Source organism: Protopterus annectens, chromosome 13.part0 (assembly GCF_019279795.1).
Source record: "Protopterus annectens isolate FY-2018-M chromosome 13.part0, PAN1.0, whole genome shotgun sequence".
Lineage (NCBI taxonomy): Eukaryota > Metazoa > Chordata > Ceratodontiformes > Protopteridae > Protopterus > Protopterus annectens.
This window is the reverse complement of record NC_056747.1, coordinates 911482180-911502756: the sequence shown is the minus strand read 5'-3', so window position 1 is coordinate 911502756 and position 20577 is coordinate 911482180. Positions and strand designations below refer to the sequence as shown.

General features: G+C 39.9%; 1 protein-coding gene across 1 annotated transcript in view; it reads right to left on the bottom strand.

Annotated features, from left to right (window-relative positions):
• LOC122787768 (alanyl-tRNA editing protein Aarsd1-like) overlaps positions 1-20577 on the bottom strand; it is a 658622-nt gene that overhangs the window by 596233 nt on the left and 41812 nt on the right. The window contains exon 5 of the mRNA XM_044054668.1: positions 17541-17630. Within this exon, the coding sequence (XP_043910603.1) occupies positions 17541-17630 (90 nt within the window). The remainder of the gene's footprint in view (positions 1-17540; positions 17631-20577) is intronic.

The window sequence follows — 20577 nt, the reverse complement described above, 5'->3', positions numbered from 1 at the left end:
TCAGCTGTGCAAGATACATGCTGCCACAAGAGCAGTGTGCTCTGTCTACTTGGGAGTGGCTATAGATATAAATACCTTGGCAACTTCCATTTGTTCTGTTGCTGGGGATAAGTCAGTCATGTAAAGTGTGTCTCAGCTGTGAAAAATATATGCCATTAGTATCTGCTGCAAGGTCAGGGAGCTCTGTTTGCATGGGGCAGACAGTCCATTTAAGTACCTCAGCAACTTCCATGTGTTCTGTTGCTGGGGATACGTGAGTCCAATAAAGTATGCCATGCCTATGCAAGCTGCACATTATTAATACCTGCCACAAGGGCAGGGTGCTCTGTTTGCTTAGTGGCATCTGTTCATTCACGTACCTTGGCAAATACTATTTGATCTGTTGCTTGGAATGTGAAACAGTCCTGGTAAGATAAATATTTAGTTTGAATTTCATTTTGGTTTTAATGAACTGCTATATACCCAGTAATTCTCTACCCTTGTCATGGAGAAATGCCCTCATCTTGGCATCACAGCAACACCAGGTTGCTAGGAGTGATGATTTGCCAAGTAAGAGGTGGTTGTATTCATCTGAAGTGTAAAGCAGCATCTACCAGAGGGGGAGGAATTTGAAAATGATTCCTTAGAAGTTTGTGTCACTTAGTATCAGTATAAATTGTTTAGTGAATTGCTGTCAGAATAATGCAGCAGTTGGTATATCAGTAAAAGTTGTTTAGTGAATGGCTGTCAGAATAATGCAGCAGTTAGTACTTGACACTGTTGCACTTGTTTCTTCACTTTGGTTTTCAGCTGGCATGCTTTATGTTTGGAGTTTGTACATCCACAACCACTGTAGTCCTTTAGCTTGGATTCTGCTCTGTTTTTATCAGTTCCTACACCTCCATACTGCATAACAAGATAAATTGATTATTAAATGGATGACACAGGGTCAAACAGTCAGCATTACTTCTCACAGTACTTGCTTCCCAGTTCAGTTTGTGGTTACAGCTCTCTGTAGCACTAAATTAGATAAAGTGGATACTGAAATTAATTGAATGTATGTTTATCATCATGGGCAGCATATTAAGTAATCCTTTAAAGGATGCATATCTATTTGATTACAATGGGATGATGGTTATTCTTTTCTTTTTAGTGTTTTTTTTCCCAGAAGCAGACTAAATTACATTTAAAAATTCCATGCCCCTGAATACTCTAAGGTACACCAAACAATTTATTTACTTGGGTCCTTAAGGGATTTGAGAGATCCACAGTCTTATCTGTGACATACAGTGATTAGGTATACAGACTTACTAATACGGATTACCTTTAGTAGTATTTTACTCTTCAGTTCCACATTGTGAGACTTGAAATCAAACGACATGTTTAAAAATGTTTGGTAAGTTACACTTTTGCTACATGAAAAAGGGAAGCTAAATAACCCATTATCTGATAAAATCTGACAACTGATAGCACTATAAAATCTCTAAACCTAGTAAATAGAGAAAAAGCAAATAATTAAACCAATATTTATCACTGAATAAATATGTATAAATATGTATTTATGCATGGTAATAAATAATTTAACAGTCTAATATTGCCACTGTAACAACGTTTTGTTACTGAGCTATTCTAAATATTCAGCATTTTATTCATGCATTGCTCACTGGGGAGTTACAATATTCTGGTAAGAAGTTTAGAAAGTGGAAACTTTACATATACTTGAATAGGTATTGACATACATTTATTTTATTCATGCATTGCTCACTGGGGAGTTACAATATTCTGATAAGTTTAGAAAGTGGAAACTTTACATATACTTGAATAGGTATTGACATACATTTATTTTATTCATGCATTGCTCACTGGGGAGTTACAATATTCTGGTAAGAAGTTTAGAAAGTGGAAACTTTACATATACTTGAATAGGTATTGACATATATTTGAATGTCCATTGTTAAAAACCTTTACAGTTTTGGAAAACAAATCTTGCAAATGCAAAATATTGAAAACATATTCAAGTGAATTCCCATTTTCCTAAATACAGATTTTAAGTCTAATAACATGTATTGCCGTGTTAGCAGTCTTGAATTGCACAACTTAAGGACACTGCTACACTAAAACAAAGTAGCTTAACGGACATACTTAAATTACAGTACACAGTGCCAGTGATAATTAAGTACATTCATTCCACATGTATAATGTTATAAGTTGCAGTCCTGCATTGGGTTGGTGCACTAGTCAATATGAGATTCCTATTCCTAATGAGTACTGGGATAGCGATGGTTCCCCAGGGACACTGAGTAGGAGTAAGCTGTAAATGAACAAATGAATAAATGAATGAATGCGTAGTAGTCACTGACTGGTGAATCCCAAAGACTAGTCAAAATAAACTTCAAATTCTTTTATAAATTAAAATAAATTTTCTGTGCAATGTTCTTGATACAAAACAGTACATTTAAACACATACTGCTGCATGCAACATATAAGGCAAAATTAAACAGAATACTTTAAACAAAATAAATGTATAGCAAATGTATCAGTAAGAGTGAATTCCCATCCCCCAAAACCCTGCAATACTTATTTATAGTAAAGGGAATATTTGGTTCTGCTGCAAAACCAAGTAGCAACATGACCTTGAAGTCTTTATACTTTCTTAGCAGGAATATGGAGATGCAACCCTCCAACTTAAATGTTTTTTAATTGAAAATGTAACTTTTTGACAGTATGTATATATATGCATTGGCTGAGTTCCTGATCATCTTTTTCATGTTCAATAGTTCTACTTTTGGATTTGGTATTTTTTTGACATTTTATGATCTGTATTTCATGTTTTGATTTTAACTGTACCTTTCATATATCAAGTTCCCTTAAAAGATATTTTAGATGTTTAGACACTGTTAGCACTGCAGTGACAGTAGAATGCCCTTTTTGTCCCACATAACAGAAAATGTGGCTCTATTTTTCTTCTTCTTCTCATGGGATATGGTGAAACTAGGTCAGGTAAAAAATGGGACATATTATAAAAAGGCTTGTTTGTATGGCTGACGATACAATTTCTTGTATATGAATAGCAGAAAAGAATATGGATATTGCTCTTATCTGATGTAACAGGTAGCACCATGGATCAGAATTTAAACATGAAAATAATGTAGTAGCAGTAAAAGCTGCCCTAAAGGGAAAAAATTATAATGGGAAATAGGCTACATAAAGGAGTTCCATTTTCAAAGCCATCTAGTTGAATATGCTAGGTTTTATTTTTAAAAATTTTGAAGCTTATCTTACAGAGTGATTCTTAAGTCTGGCAGCCCCAAAGGTTATGTCAGCAGAATTTCAAACAAGTGTGCTTTTGAAGCACAAATGATCAGAGCTAGCTGGTCAGATTTTGATTTGAATAATGCTTTTACATATATATATATATATATATATATATATATATATATATATATATATATATATTTATTTAGGCAAAGAAACTATTTGGATTCATTGAAAAGTCAGGCATTTTCTTTTCCATGCATTCATGTAACATCAGAGCTGAAACATTTATGAAGAAAGAGAGGGGTTACCCCCACTGCCCCCACCACCACCACCAGCTTGTTTTCTTGCTTGCAGGAACACTTGCAGCTAGAAATTCCATATAATTTTTGGTTATGTTAGACTCTGACTAGCTACTTTCAATGTTTTTGCTCAGGTATTTCTGGCTGGCTGAAAAAAATATGTCCCACACCTCTTACAAACCATTTGAGTTAGGCATTGTTGGTTATTTAATCGTTCATTTCAAGACTTTATTCATCTCAGCTATAACTGATACATTAATAGCATCCATCAGAAAAAAAAATCTGCTTAGGCAAGTACACATACATGGTACTTTTACTTAAAGTCATGCACCCGTTGACTTCATTTCTCAGCAGTGAGATACAAACACAAGGGGACTGAGTGATATGCTGAAACCACAAGTTATGCAGGTGGGCAGAGATAGATTTGATCATCAGTCTTTTCCAATATAATCTGCAACTTTGTTTCTACCTCATCTAAAAGAACTAAACACATTATATCTATGAATTCAGACTTATTTTGTATATATAACTTGTTTACCGGGTTATAGTCACTTGCTGTGTGGGCCTAGTCCAGGCTCATCCTGGGAGGGTACAGAACAAGAAAAAATGCAATATTACGGAAGACTAATTGCATGAAGAGTCAAAACATTAACATGTTTACAAATATGAAACATAAGAAATGTTTTAGCCATGCCATTAATATATGCAGTATGTACAAGTGGTTTTCAGATTATGCTAACCTGAAAGATTAAACTAGAAGGAAGTCATGTTTCATGTTAAAATGCTGTATCTGCAGTAAAGCATTTGCATAGGGCTACTTTGAGGAAACAAGCTTTAAACTTAGAGTAAATGTCCGTGAAGCAGGTGATTTTAGAACAGGAAGTGGTAATGCCGACAGCTGCAGGCCTAGGATTGAGAAGCAGTGATTAATCCAATGTAGCTTTGTTAACTATTCTCCATTAAATCATTATTAGCAGTCTTGTAAATCTGAGTATAAATCCTTATATGTGCTGTGGATACCTAATTGGTTGTCTGACAGAACCCGTGTGATTAGAGTTACAGCTGCCACTTCTGAAAGCAAAAAAAAAAATGTTAGAGGTGGTAAACAACAGGGCTCAGTGTTAGTCCATCTCCTATGTGCATGCATTTCTCAGACCCCCCAGATCAACAATCTTAACCTATGGTTATCTACATTTGCAGGCAACTGTATATTGGGTATTATTTAAGCAATAACCCACACCTGGGTGTGGGTAATGCTGTATTTATGCACGGTTGGCATGGTTTGGTCACGTGGGTGAAGCCAGAGTGGCCAAACAAAGACAACCGTGGGTAAATCCAGCATTACCCACACCCAGAAGTGGGTTATTGCTATTATACAATGACATTATTTAAGAAAAAAATACTTAGTTTTCTTAAATAATGGCATTGTATAATGCCTCCTTGCTGCCCTTCTGCAGCTGTCCAGTATTCTGTGGCAGTTCTGATGTACTGCGCATGCGTATGCTTACGCAGTACTTCAGAGCTGTGGGTGGAAGCAACGGAGAAAGCAAGATCTCCGTTGCTTTTTAGAAAGTGTCTCGCTATGTTAAAGGAGTTTAACATAGCGAGACAGCTTTAAAAAAAGCAACAGAGAAAGTTCCATTGCTTTTTTTAAAGCTGTCTCGCTATGTTAAACTCCTTTAACATAGTGAGACACTTTCTAAAAAGCAACGGATATCTTGCTTTCTCCATTGCTTTAGAAAGTGTCTCGCTATGTTAAAGGAGTTTAACATAGCGAGACAGCTTTAAAAAAAGCAACGGAGATCTTTCCTTTCTCCATGACTTTTGTTAAAGCTGTCTCGCTATGTTAAACTCCTTTAACATAGTGAGACACTTTCTAAAAAGCAACAGAGATCTTGCTTTCTCCGTTGCTGTAAGAAAAAAAAGACTTATACTAATGGAAAAAGTCTGGGCGACCGGACCTTTTTCTATTAGTATAAGTCTGATTTACAATGTGCACGTTGACCAATCAGCGTGCACGTTTTGGAATATTAATGGGGGGGGGGGTCGTTGTATAATACTAGATATTCCTCTGACTCTGAGTTGCTCCAAAATGGGTTAGCCATGATAGTAAATGGTGTAAGGGTAAAGATCTCAAATTAAATGTTAAAAAAGAAATATAGTACAGTTCATCTTGACAAACAACTCATTCCAACATAATACCATATAGGCAACATGCCCTCTATAGTCAGACACTCTTTTTAAGATATTTAGACACTCTTGGTGAAACTTTTGTATCTTTTAACCATCATGTATTCACAGCAGTTTGGAAAACCTTTGATCTTGCTCATCTAATTTCCAAAGGCATGTCGTCTAGATTCAGACAAGTCTTAAGCCCCTTTACTCATATCTGTTATTCCAGTTGATATATTCCTTTAGTGCTTTATTTATGTTAACCACATCTGAGTACATTTCATTTATTTTCTTCATGTAAATTACTAGACGTTCATCTCTTGTACCAACCAAAGCTGAAGCCTGAATTGCTTTTTGCTGATCAACTGCAAGATTTTTCCCAGCCATTGTTTTCTCTTCACATTTTCTGGTTGATTTTCTTTCAGGTTCTCAATTTTTTTCTTCTTTGCTGGCATCCAGGCAGTGTACTTATTAGCCAGTAACTGAATTTTACCCAAGCTAGTAAAAATTTCAATGGCCCTTATTTTTCATTATATGTTTTCATACTGAGAGAGTTGAAATTAAGCTGTTGGTCAGTGTGCATCCATCTTGGAAGTCCATCTTTATTCATATCTCATCTTCTTCTTCTTCTTTTGGCTTTTCCCGGTTAGGGGTCGTCACAGCGGATCACCTTGTCCGCTCATTATTGACAGTGGAGTTTTACGGTCGAGTTGCCAGCCCGGCGCCCAACCTTCCACAGAAGGCACACACATGCACACACTCACACCTAGGGCAAATTTAGAGTGTCCAATCCACCTGCAGCATGTCTTTGGGATGTGGGAGGAAACCGGAACACCAGGAGGAAACCCACGCGACCACAGGGAGGACATGCAGACTCCACACAGAAGGCACCCCAGCCGAGGATCAAACCGGAGAACCTGTTGCTGTGAGGTGGCAATGCTAACCTCTGCAGCACCGTGGCCGTCCTTTATTCATATCTCATATGAATCATTACTGAATATAACACACCTTTTGGCATGAATTTGTCTGAAAGATATCACTTAATTTGAGAAACCTCGGAAATTGCAAACTAAAAAGAATGATGACCTCAAAAATCTTAGTTATCAGGACAGGCTGGCAGCCTACTTTCTGTACTCAGCGTCTTATAAATTCCTCCATGGGGATCTATGCATAGCCTTTTGTGCCATGAAAAATCTGACCCTCTTTGATTTCCTGTTTCTTTACAGAGTAAATGCTTCCACCAATACCTGGTTAAAGAAATTAAACCTTCATCAACCGATAAGACATGCTGGCATGATAGATTTGTAGCCCTAAGTATCCTCAACCTTTGGAATACAGAAGATAATTGGATGTGCAGCCTCAAATTCTCTTCAGTCCTTGACGCTGGAGGGCAACTTTTGAATATGGGTTATTGGTTAGGCTTGTAATGATCTACACGCTGACTGACAAGCATTTACCTATAAATCTATGAACCTATGAGTCTATGAGGTACAGCACATCCTGAGGGAACCTTTGCCTGGCTCCAGTCCTTTGGCTACTTTGGCATGAGACCTAAGCATGCTGTTCACCAAAGCACTGGGAAAAAGACTGTCCACAAAAAACTGAAAAAAGTGAAATAAATAGAGAAAATGGTGGAACAGTGCAATAGCATGATATTTTCAAGAGAGCTTCTCAAAGATCTGGAAACATTTGATCTTGAATCATTAGGTTAGGATCGGCTATCATTCACAGTGTACACATGAACTGCATGTGAATTAAAATGTCTGCATAGCTATATTAGTAAAACAAAAATTATAATGTCTGCAACATAAGTCACAAACCATTTTGCAGAATATTTAAGTTTGGGGAAGCAAAAAATCATACAGCAAAAATTGGTCAGACAAAATGCCAGATTGAAACGTGACTCCAAAACATAGTCCTCAGATGCTGTCTAAGATGTGTTTGAAAAGAACCCGTGCTATGCTATACATGAAAATAGCAAAACAATAATGTTTAACCATCCACTCAGGCCTGAATTAATAACATCTGGGCAATATTGAATTAATCACCTTTTTTGTGCATGTTTAGCAAGTCTGCTGTACATGGGGCTTCCCACACCAGACTTTCTGGCCTCTTTTTCCCATATTCTGGTGCCTTTATGAGGGCCACCCCTCTGTTTCCAAACTGCAAGCAATGCAGATCTAACTCTACTCTGATATGAAGAACATATTCCTACTTAAAATCTCATGGGCAGTGGTGTCAGTCTAGATGTACTTTTAGCAGAGGACATCAATTTTTATGATGCCAAACAAAATAAACTAAGTAAATGAATAATAAACTAATGAAGAAACTAAAGATATGGGACAAAAGTGTGTTTTCATGAGATATATAACCTAAAGAAACACTTATGGGCATTGCATCTACAATTGGACTCTGCATGAATCAAAATGTGAGGGGTATTGTGAAAATTACAAAAGATGTTTACGGAATGACAGATGGTCACTTCCTGGTACAGCAATGTCCAGGTGGATTCTGCTGTCTTCTATTTGTAAAATAAAGATGACAGTGAGGAAATTGCTTGCCCTTTATTTGATGATTTGATCTGGGGGTATTAAAAAGACTTTGCAACAACAGCTGTGATTCCCAGACCTAAAAATGCTTTCTTGACTGGATTGGTAGAACATGACAATTTCTGCTTCATTCGGGTGGGAGTTCATTTCTCTGGTAATTCTACATGTTGTTGTGTCTTTCGGCTTTTCCTGGTTAGGGGTCACCACAGCGGAACTCCGGTCCGCTAATGATTGGCAGTAGATTTTTACGTGCCGAGTTGCCGGCCCTGATGCACAACCTTCAACGAAGGTTCACCTATTCACGCATGTCTCCACACAGAAGATGCTCTAGCTGAGAATCGAACAGGAAAACGTCTTACTGTGAGGTGACAACACTACCGCAGCACCACCACTGCAGTGCTCTGTGTGTAAAAAGAAAATTATGTTAAAAACTCCTATCACGTGCCTGTATATCCCATTAGTGCCATTCAGTTTGAGCCCTGAAACATCATAGTAGTTGTGATGCCCGTGCAGTGGCCCAGTAATCAAGGAGCCTCAATTCTCACCACTAACACCAGTGAGGGATGTGCACATTGGGAGGATGACAAGTACACACACACACACACACACACACACACACACACACACACACACACACACACACACACACACACACACACACACACAATTTCTCTTAAGAGCACACAGAGATAACACTCATTCTGGGTCTGGTTTCTATCTCTCTCTCTCCCTCTCTCTCTCTCTTTCCAGATCTCCATTAAGACTCCCCACTGGCACAACTATAGAGTGGAGTCCTTAGCCAGGGTTCCAAGCCAAGTCCTCCCAGCACTCACTCTGTCCAGCCAGTGCTTTGTGTCCCTGCCCAAGTAGATCTCTCTCTCTCTCTCACACACACACACACACACACACACACACACACACACACACACACACACACACACACACACACACACACACACACACACACTTTGAGATTTGATTTATACACAAACACACACCTGGGTAAGGCTGGCACAGGTTTACTAGCTATGCCCCCTTCTGCCCAGACCATAAGGTAGTTAGCACTACCACCAGAACCCCTACTTATCAGCTACCATAAGGCCTTTCCCAAAGGGTGACAAATTCCACTGTGTAATGTTACTGTTATCCAAATGGTAAGTGTGACCAAACTTTTAAGGCTATTCTAGAGTGGCCTATACAGTGTCACCAAATACGTGCAGGTACTCTAAGAGCTTAATATCTCTACAAAAAATCAGCCACCATTAATAGGTTTAAATATATTTAATAATAAATAATAAAAGCAGAAGACAATACTCTTTAACTCAGCACATTGATAATAGAGTTCACAGTCACAGGAAATACTTTAAAATAATATAGTAGGACAGTCTCACATGAATATAGAAAACATCTACACTAATCCTGCTATATTCCTATCTATCTCTAAGAGAAACTATGTTCTAAATAACTTACTTACAGAGCAAGGCAAAATGCTGGTGAGTTGTTAACAGGTCCAGAACAAAATACAAAAGGCAATCTTTCTCTCTGAGATAGTTCTTAAGTTAATAATACACATTACTGCTGGGTTAGATAGATGACATCACTATTTGACACTTGCATCTAGTTCCCAGGCTAAACAGATACCAACAAAATTTAACATGTCTCTATCAAAAATACTTATGTCTTAGAGGCTTGCCAGAAACTGAAAATCGTAAAACAATTACCTTGGAAACCTGTAATTACCTCTGTTTCAATGACAGAAAGAATTTCCAGCTGCAGACATTCTGTCTTCTAGTTCTGGTAAACATACTCATAAAATTCTTTATTTATTTTCTCAGAGTTTGCAAATTAGCTCTGTATATTCCAGCTTTTACTATGAAACCATACATCTGCATTGGCATATAATTTATACACATTTCTGCTCTTTTCCAGCAGGTTGCACTGTGGTTACAATCTTGAAGCGTAGTACAAAACATATAGTTTTCTTACATTTTTAAGGCAAGCATACAAATCATACTACTATTCACAAATGACAAAGAATTATTTACAAAATTCCAGCTAGCTGGGCTGGCAGCATCTTGGTTTATCACATTTCTCCCCCCAACAAGAACGCAAGCTAGTTTTTCAAGTGTTCCTTGAGAAATGTTGCTTGAGAGGGTTGAGCCTATCTGGGAATACCTTACCCCATTCCCTATCTTGAGATTCCAGCTGCCTTGGCATTTCTGACCCCAGTAACATGCTGCATTGTCCCATCATATGCCTGCAACCCTAAGCTCCACCACAGTAATTTGGGATTTTCCTGGCTGGCTCCCTGTAGCCATAGATTCCCCCTCAGACTCCTCCTGCCTTGTACTGCAAATACTCAGCGCAAGGGCCTCCTTATCATGGTAAGGTTTCATCATGTTAACATGGTATAATTTGTGCCCCTGCCTCCTGCCTAGTAGTTCTATCATGTAGCTAACATCACTGACCTTCCTTACCACCGTGTAGGGTCCCTCCCAAGCTGTCTGCAGCTTGTTGTGTCTGACAGGAATGAGAACCATTACCTGCTGCCCTACAGCATACTCCCTGGCTCGAGCATTCCTGTCATACCAGACCTTTTTCTGCTGTTGGGCTTCTGCCAGGTTCTCCTGGGCCAAGCCCATGAGTTCCCTGAGCCTTGTCCTGAGGTTTAGGACAAATGCCACAATGGTTTACCTTCATAATATTAATCACGTATTACCGAATGGCCACATCACTGAACTGTTTCCGCGAAACCGGAACCGTGAAAACTTTCAAATGTCAAAAAAACTTTGAATTTTGACATTTCCAACCACGCCACACCTACAAACCAGTGCTAACATGGGTCAAAAAGGGGGTGAGATTTTGCAGTTCGGAAATTCTGTGTTTGAAGTTTTGTAAAGTCACAGTTCGGTATTCGTGGAAGCGGGATTGACATTACGTGATCGACATTATGAAGGTAAACCTGCCACAACAGACTCCTTGTGGGATTCACACACAGCCACTCATCTCAAATTAAATCTAGAGGCCCCCTCACCCTATGGCCATACAGCAACTCAAAGGGTAAAAAACTTGTGGATTCCAGGTGAACCTCTCTGTAAGCAAACAACAGATGGGGTAAATATTTGTCCAACTCCCCCTTAAACTGGTCTGCAAATACCCATAGCATGGACTTGAGTGTAGAGTGTTTAACCTCTCAACAAGACCATTAGTCTGGGGATGGTAGGGGGGTTGGTCTTTAGGTGCTTCACCCCACAGTACTTCCCACAGACAAGCCAGCAGGTCTGACATGAAATTGGCACCTCTGTCAGTCAGAATTTCTTTTGGGAAACCTACCCTTCTGAAAGTCTCATACAAAGCATTTGCCACCTTTTCTGCCTCAATGGAGGGCAACGCCACTGCCTCAGGGTATCTTCTAGCATAATCTACTACCACTGGGATATACTTTTTCCCTGTGGAACTTGGGATACTCATAGGCCCCACAGTATCCATAGCTACCTTCTGAAATGGCTCCTCAATTACAAGCAAAGGCATCAAAGGAGCTTTCACCTTGTCTCCTGCCTTGCCTACATTTTGGCACTGCTCACAGGATCTGCAGTACCCTGTTACATCTCTGGAAATCCCAGGATAATAGAAGCTCAGCATAATACATCTCTTTGTATGTTTTATGCCCATATGACCTGCAAAGGGAATATCATGGGCTATGGCTAGAAATGCCAGACAGTAGGCTCTAGGTACTACCAGCTACTGCATCCTCTCACCTTCTAGTCCTTCCTCAGGTGTCCACTCTCTATACAGTAATGCTTTGTCCCAGTATACAGAATCTCCCTTCCCTTGAAAATCAGGTGCCTCAATAGCTACCTGCCTCAGGCCTTATAATGCAGGGTCTGAGAGCTGAGCCTGTCTCAACTCTCTCTTTGTAACCCTTCCCAGCTCCTCTTCCGCAGGAAGCCTGGTATCCTCTGAGAGCAGTGCCTCAATGTCAGTCTGCATACCACTAATCACCTCTACGTTTGCAGTCACTCTGTCCAAGGGACCATCAGTACCCACAAGCAGCTGTGGCTCACCTTCAGTCTCATTGCTACAGGTAGCTCCCTCCCTGAAGTAACCACCTCATTAGTCCTGGCTGCAAGTGTGCGATCTGTCTGGTCTCAGGCTAACAGACCCACATGCTTGTCTCCAAGCCTGACTGCATGTAACTGCATAAACACATGGTACTGCCTTATCAAAATCCTTCCCTATCAGGATATCTGCAGGATGGTAGTTTGGTACCCTTGTTGTCTCAAAACAACCTACTGTTGGCATTTTGCCATTCCCTTACTGGCTCCATCACCTTTTGTTCCCCACTTTGCCTCCGTGGACATCTATATGCTACATGGCCCCACTGGTTGCATTCAAAACATTTAACCCTAGGTCCTGGATGTGTATCTGGACTAGTGACTTCCTCTGCTACTATCAGATTCTGTTGTGGCAGTCTGGGCTGCCCGCCATGGGTTCTCTTAGATCCATGAGCAGCACTGGGTGTCCATTTCCTGTGCAGTGATGCCCTGCTTGCTAGGTATAGGTCTCCCTTTTTCCCCAACTCATCTACAGTAAGGCATTATCAGCTAACCAGATCCTCATGTCCTCAGCAAAGTGCTAAGGGCTTGTTCCCTCACCAAAAATTCTGCCAGCTCTTCAAAGGTGGTGACCTGACATCCACTCACCCATCTATGAAAATAAGTGCTTAGTTCAGGAACATATTCACACACACTTTCATCTGCCTTGCGTCTATGCTCACAAAACTTTTTCCTATAAGCTTCAGGTGTTAGCTTAAATTCTAGCAAACAGTTCTTTACAACATTGTAATTTAAAAAGTCATTATCAGACAGTTTGTATAGAACATTTACAGCTTTACCATGGAGTAAGGGAGTCAGGAACCGTACCCAGAGCCCTAGGTCAACATTATACTGTTTACATACCCTCTCAAACATGTGAATGAAACTATCAAAAGTATCCCACTCTGTAAAGAAATCTACTGACCATTGTTGGTTTTGGAGTTTGGGTACTCCCTTCGCCATTACCTCCATGACTCTGGCGAAGAGTCAGCATCTCCTTTTCATGTTGCCTCTGCCTCTTTTTATCCTCAGCTTCCAGACATCACAGTTTCTCATTTTCCTCAGTCTCTAGAAGCCTCAGTCTTTCTGCTGCTTCTTTTTCCAAACAACTGGCCTCCAACTCAAATCTCTTTAGCTGCAGATGACTTTTTAAGTCCTCTGTAGAAAGGTTGAGCTGTCCATTCTCTGAGTGTTGTACATCTCCACTACCAGTCTGATTGTCCTCCTGGTTGCTATTCTCGGATACAGTTGTGACTAAAGCTGCAATCATGTCTGCCTTAGTCAAGTTTCCATGCACCAGTCCTTTAGCCTGGCACATCTCAGCTAACTGGCTCCTTGTCAGCTTGCCATACTCCTCTGCTTACATGTTTGCCTGCTCTCCCTGACTTACCAAGCTAACAAAAGAAATAAAACAATTGTGATATGAACTCCGAATGTTCACTGCATGGCTGATTTAGAGTACAAGAACACCTTCAGTGATCACTGCACACCAGCTAAAGGAATTCATATTTTCAAGTGAAATATAATTATTTACAAAATTCCAGCTAGCTGGGCTGGCAGAATCTTGGTTTATCACAGTAGTTACTCAGCTGATAGTGAAAGTAGGTGAAATTCATTGGGTTGCCATCCAAAGCAGGTTAAGAAATGTCTCATGGTGCAGAACATTCATGAAATAAACAGTGTGGTCATCATCATTATCAATAACCCCCTTTTTCCCATTTTCTACATGGGGTCAGGGTGTCATGTGTTGCCATCTCTCTCAATTCAATGACACACTCCTGCCTTCTTCAACACTCATGCCTGACTGTCACAGAGCTGCTCTCACAAAATCCATCCACCTGTTTGCTGGATGACCTAATTTCCTCTTGCCTTCTTCCTATCTGTCCCAAACCTTCTTCACCAGATTGTCTTCTGCTTTTCTGTATGTGTGCCCAAACCACAATAATCTATCCTCTTTTACCTTTCCTCTTATGTCCTCATTTCTCTGTCTGATCCTACAGTGTGCATCCTACCGTCCATCTCAGGCACTTCATTTCCATTACCTCTATCTTCCTCATCTGCTGTGCCTTTACTACCCAGGTTTCTGTACCATACAGTAGTACTGGTCACACCACTGTTATGAACACCTTGCTTTTCAGCCTCTTTGGCATTCTTCTGTTATAAACTATACCTGACATTCTATGCCAGTTGGCTGCAGCCCCTCTGATTCTAGCTTTGACCTCTTCATTCAGACTTCCCTTCTCCTCAACCCCCCAAATATTTGAAGCTATCAACCTGTTCCACTATTTCCCCTTCTATCTCAATTCCCAGCTTCGTCTGATTTCCCCAATTTGCTGCCATTCCCACTGTCTTATCTGTACTCAGTTTCATCCCAAGTGCCTTTAATTTTGTATTCCAATCCCCCTATATTTTGCTGAAGTTCTTACTCAGAGTGTCTGTAATGACACATTGACTGCATACAGTAACTTTGTTGATCTGTCACCTCCGATCTGTTTGCTAAGTAACCCATCACCAGTATGAACAGCAGTTGGCTCAGAGCTGAACCCTGATGCACACCTACTCCCTCTGTGAGACTGAACACTGTTCATACTTGAGTCATTGGTCCTTGTACATAGCCTGCACTAATGTTTCTGGGACTTCTAACCACTGCAGGACTGCCCAAATCAGCTTTCTTGGGATCCTGTCATATGCTTTCTCCAAGTCTAGGAATGTCCATTTGGACTCTTTCCTCATCTCTAGCTTCTTCTCAACTATCTATCTCACTGCAAACAGTGGGTCAGTTGTGCTGCATCCTGATCTGAATCTGAACTGCTCATCTCCCATCTTACTTTCTACTGCTCTGTGTATCTGTTTATCAATCACCCTCTCCTGAACTTTCATGCAATGTGACAGGAGTTTGATGCCTCTGTACTGCCCACAGTTGTGGCTGTCCCCTTTGTTCTTGTACACTGGCATGAGTATACTTATTCTCCAGTAATCTGGGATATGCCTTTTTCTCCACACTGCTATGAGTACCCTCAGGAACCATTTCTCCCCTGTCTCACCTAACATCTTTATCATATCTGCTGTGACCTCATCTGAGCCTGCTGCTTTCCCTGACTTCATTTTCCTTAATGCTGTTCTTACTTTTTCTGGGTCTATATTAGAAGACCAAAAAATCATAACCATGAACACTGACAACATCGAAAAGACCGGACCTCAAAGTGCTTTGTATCAGATCACGGTACAGTGAAGATTGGTATATTTGCCCTTTCCTCACTGTAGTGCAATCTCAGAGTTGGAAAATATATTTAGTGGGGCAGAGTGGGGGGCACAGCCCCCCACAATAGCAATTTCGAGTTTCCAGATTTTTCAATGTTTCAGCATTCGCGGTTATGACTTTTTGGTCTTGTAATATAGACCCCTTTTTTTATGCTGGGCTCCTCTTCTTCTCATCATGGGCCATGTCTGGGGCAGTACAGCTTCTGTGTGGTTTTCTTCATTCAGAAGCTGTTGGAAGTAATCTTTCCAACCCCCTTTAATGTCCTGTGGACTGGTGAGCAGTGCCTGACTATCTTCTTTATCTTTCTGTCTTTGCCTTGCAAGGTGATATAGTCTCTTTGTGCCACTTGCTGAATCACTTTTCAGAAGCTGGTGGAGTGCTTTTGAAGCCTTGTTCTTTGCCATTGCAACTCCTTTCTTAGCCTATTTATTAACCAACCAGTACTCCTTCCTAGTCTGGTACATCTTTTCTGTCTCCCACTTCTTCCTGTACTCCTTCTTTCTTTTGATGACTTTCTGGTCTTCTGCATTCCACCACCAGCTTTCCTTATGTACCTTATCTCCATACCTGGCTCAGCCACATATATGTTCTGTAATCCTCACACATGCTGTATTGAAGTGCTGCCATTCTTCTTCAGCTCCACATATTTTTTCCTCTTCTTGGGGTACTAGAGCCCTGAGTACTTCCTTGAACTGTTGTACTTTCTCTCTAGGCAACTTCCAGTTCTTCGGCTTATTCTGTGTCAACCTTAGAGCCTTCTCTGACCACTGCTTGCAGCTGATTTTTGTAACCAGCGGTTTATGCTGTGGGGTGACTGTCTCACGGGGGATGACTTTTCAAACACTGATCCCACCCCAGTGTCCTTTCACATAGACTGGTGTAAGGCATGAAAGCAATACAAATGGCAATGACACTTCACTACTTAGAGAAAGATGCTTCTGTAAACTTAATTGTGTTTGGTGATAACATTATTTGAAAATCTCAACCAAAACAAGAACACGAATCCCAGCTCTCCACACGTAATAGAATATATAAATTTTTTATTTTAAGTGCGTTAAAATAAAAATTTTATATATTCTATTACGTGTGGAGAGCTGGGATTCGTGTTCTTGTTTTGGTTGAAGTTTCGACATATCTTTTCTTGGATTATTTGAAAATCTACCTGGGTAAAGGAACTCAAGGTGGACATTTTATTATATTAGTGGAAGAATGTGGCAAATTTTCTCCTATCTCCTGGCAGCTAAAAAGAATCTAGAGAGTAGTTTTACAGAAGAAACAATTTCCTTAGAAGATGAAGCTGATAACACAACCCTGTTTTCTCAATGCTGAATGATATGTGGAAGTATGTTTCTATCATGGGTATCACTAACGCTTGCTCTTTGGTGGATGCCATTAGGCTCACTAGGCAAGTTTCAAAGAACAGAAAGCACGTAGAGGTCAGCAGGATAAAATAGGTCTTCCAAGCTGAGAAGATTATAAATACATCCTCTAATCAGCAAAATAATCAGTCAACAAACTAACCAACTGCTTAACTAAGAAAGTAGCTTCATGTCTTCTTTTGCTGAATCTAGATCTGGGAGAATGGCATTTTAAACCACAAATGGTGGCATTTATTTTATTTTCCCTTTAGGCTAATTGTTTTCTTCTCTATGGATTGTGATGGTTGGAGATTAACTGGAAGAGGACAGGTGAATGCATTAATGGAGATTATTTTGTTTTTATTTCATTTTATAGTCTGAAGTTTACTCAAGAAGTCTTGCAGTACAGCTTATCTTGCAAAAAAGTGCTTTGCATTTTATGTCTAAGCTACAGCAATACTGTCCTTATCCCAGTGTATCAAGAAAGGAAAATGTTTGTGGGAAAAAAAAACAGTAAATCTCTGTGATGACTTTAAACTGGAATGAAAATAAACTAGTTTCAGACCTACCTCTGCATACTCCTCGAGTGCAGCCATCTCTGTTTCTTCATCTAACTCCCAGTCCCTCCAGTTGTCAAAATCCACGTTTAACCAGGCTGGCTGCAGATCACAAAGGCAATTATCAAAATTGGAAATAAGGGGAAAAACACAGCACATCACAATGTTAGCAATGTCTGATAATTACTTAATTATACCATTTCACCACTCAGTTTTAAGATATCTTAATTACCTATAATTACACAGCCTATAGATACCCACTCTTGCTACAGTTAACTCATTGGATTGAATTCTGGAACTGCGAACCGGCTTAAAAAGAAATATCAGATTGAAAAGGCTGTGATTGTGAGTACTAATGAGAAAAAATAAACTACTATATTTACCTAGACAAGACAGACCATTCAAGAATGTTACCAATAATGAGAAGGAGCTCCTTATGGCAGTTTTCTCTACGCTAACTCAGATTTTATCAAGTTATAATAACACATAGCATTCACAGTTTTCTGTTCCTGAGTAACCTGTAATGAACTGAACTTTTGCTGATTTAAACAGCACATGCAACCAAACCCCCTGTGCCTGTTGCTTATGGCATTTGTGTTAGGAAGGTTTATATCCACCATATCATTCTAAACTAAGATGTTATTTTATGCATGAATAAAATAAAAATGAAAAATAGCTATAACTTACTGAAAGTGATATGATAAATGCTGGAATACACTGACTGTGAGGACTGATTAATTGATAACAGAGATAGTGATTTGATGTAGTGAAAATGTACACTGATGGTTGTAGAAATGTTTCCTGCTTTTCACTCCCGTATTCATGATTCCTTCTCCCGGTGCATCTGCTGCTGTACAAAGAGATTACCGTACCCATCTGATTGTGTGCTACCGATTTATGTATTTTTGCAGTTCTTGTTCTTAGTTGTTGTTGTCTTTAGGTTAGGGGTCGCCACAGCAGAACTCCGGTCCGCTAATGATTGGCAGTTGATTTTCACAAACGCCAAGGTGCCAGCTCGATGTTCAACCTTCAATGAAGGCACGCCCACTTACACATATCTTTTGAACGCCCACCCAACCGCGGGGAGGACATGCAGACTCCACACAGAAGGCACTCCCCGCACACTCCAGCCGGGAATCGAACGGGAGAACCTCTTGCTGCGAGGCAACAACGCTACCACTGCACCACCATGGAAGTACAAGCTAAACCACTTACAACATTATTTTTATTCTTTTACACACAAAATACGTAATTTCTGCTTTCCTAAAGTGGCAGAAGTTTACATTTATGGTTTGTCTAGATAACTATAGTGCTCACTATCAGTTATTTATCATACAGTGCCACTCTGCTTCAACATTTCTCACCACATTTCAGATTCTGATACTTTTATTTTGTTGATTTTATCAAGTTACTTGCTGGATAAGTCCAATAGACACAAATGCATCCTTTAGTGGAGACATCAGGGGTGGTGGGCAGGTTAGGTGACTCACTTAGAGTAACACAATATGCAAGTGTAGAATGAAATAAGGAGTTCATAGTCATAATCCTCTGTATCGCACTGTCAGCATTAGCTGATCTTCATAAGTATGACTGCATTTGCTCCTCTTTGATCCTGTTCATGTTATTAGTATCATCTCTAATTTTCATCATTGTTCATGTCAACCTTGCTCAGTCTGTTGCTATCAGTTATATAGCTGGTGGTCTCTTCTTGTGATTTGGTTTAGCACTTCAAAATGATAAGGCATACTGGTCCAGTTTTCAATTCTGATTTAGTGCTTTAATGTTTTGTGCTGGTGTTGTGCTGCAGTGCTGTGTTGTTTCTGATTTAGTGTTTCAGCTGTCTCTTGTGATCACACAGAAGTTAGTCACTTTAGGGTAATTACCTGAGAACTGAGGGAGGAGGTAGGAACTAATCATTGTATTTAAGGAGTCAAATAAAACATTTCAAGGCTTTACTGGAAAAGCTCACTCAGATTCTGCTATAGACCACTGTGACAGAAAGGTTAGTTTGTTTTTCCTTATATTGCTTTCTTGTAATTTTTATTGCATTCTTGCTTTCTTCTATTTTGCATATTGTGGCATTATTTTTATTACACTGTGTTTTAATTGTATTATCTTTTCCTTTGCATGTTTAAACTAGGAAAGAAACCAGAGCTGTGAGTCACACAGACATTAAGTTTTCCCCAATCTCCCACCCTGCTGCTGTTGTGTTTTTAAACTCACTGTCTCTCTACTACTTGCCTGACCTTTGTGTTAATTTGACCTCATAAATTCTTCCGTCTTCTCTTTCACTAGCTTCTGTCAGTAAGCGCAAAATCATCATTTTGTGAAGTCATGCCTTCAGCTATTTAAATTTATTGGCACATCCAATGTATTCCATTGAGCCAAAATACTAAGTGCCGACCCCCATCCAATCTATCCTACTCTTTTAAAATTAGTTGCTCTCCCCTTAGACTGCTAAAGATTGAGTCACCCCCCTCATTAATTTCTAACTGCTTAGTGTACTCTGCAATGCTTAAGATATTAACCCATTTTTCATCTTATTATTAAAATCTGCAACAACTGGTCCAAGCCTACCAATCATCGAAGAGCCCACATTCTGCCTGTCAGTAGTCATTTTGGGATTAGTGCTTCTGTTTTGCTCCTGGTGAGAGAAGGAGCTGAGTTCATTGACTCCTGATTGTCTCTGAATGGGCAGTGAGTGTCTGTGTGAGACATTCCTGATTGGTCTGGTTGCTATTCAAGGCATCTACTAGGGAAAAAAATACATCAAGCCTATATACCTGTGAATCATCTGGGATAAGACGTTTGATCACCAAAGCACCTGTGGCCTGCTTCTCATCTTGGGATTAGTGCTTTTTTGCTTCTGGTGGGAGTAGAAGCAAAGGGGCATTGAATCACAGCAGTGTGAAACTGTGGTGAGACCAGCACTAGCAGCTGCCAGGTAGTAGACAATTAGTTGACTCCCCCCATTCATCATTCTTGACCAATATTATGCTTTCTATTTGGTAAGTACTGCTTGATTAGCTACTATCAAATATAACTTCAT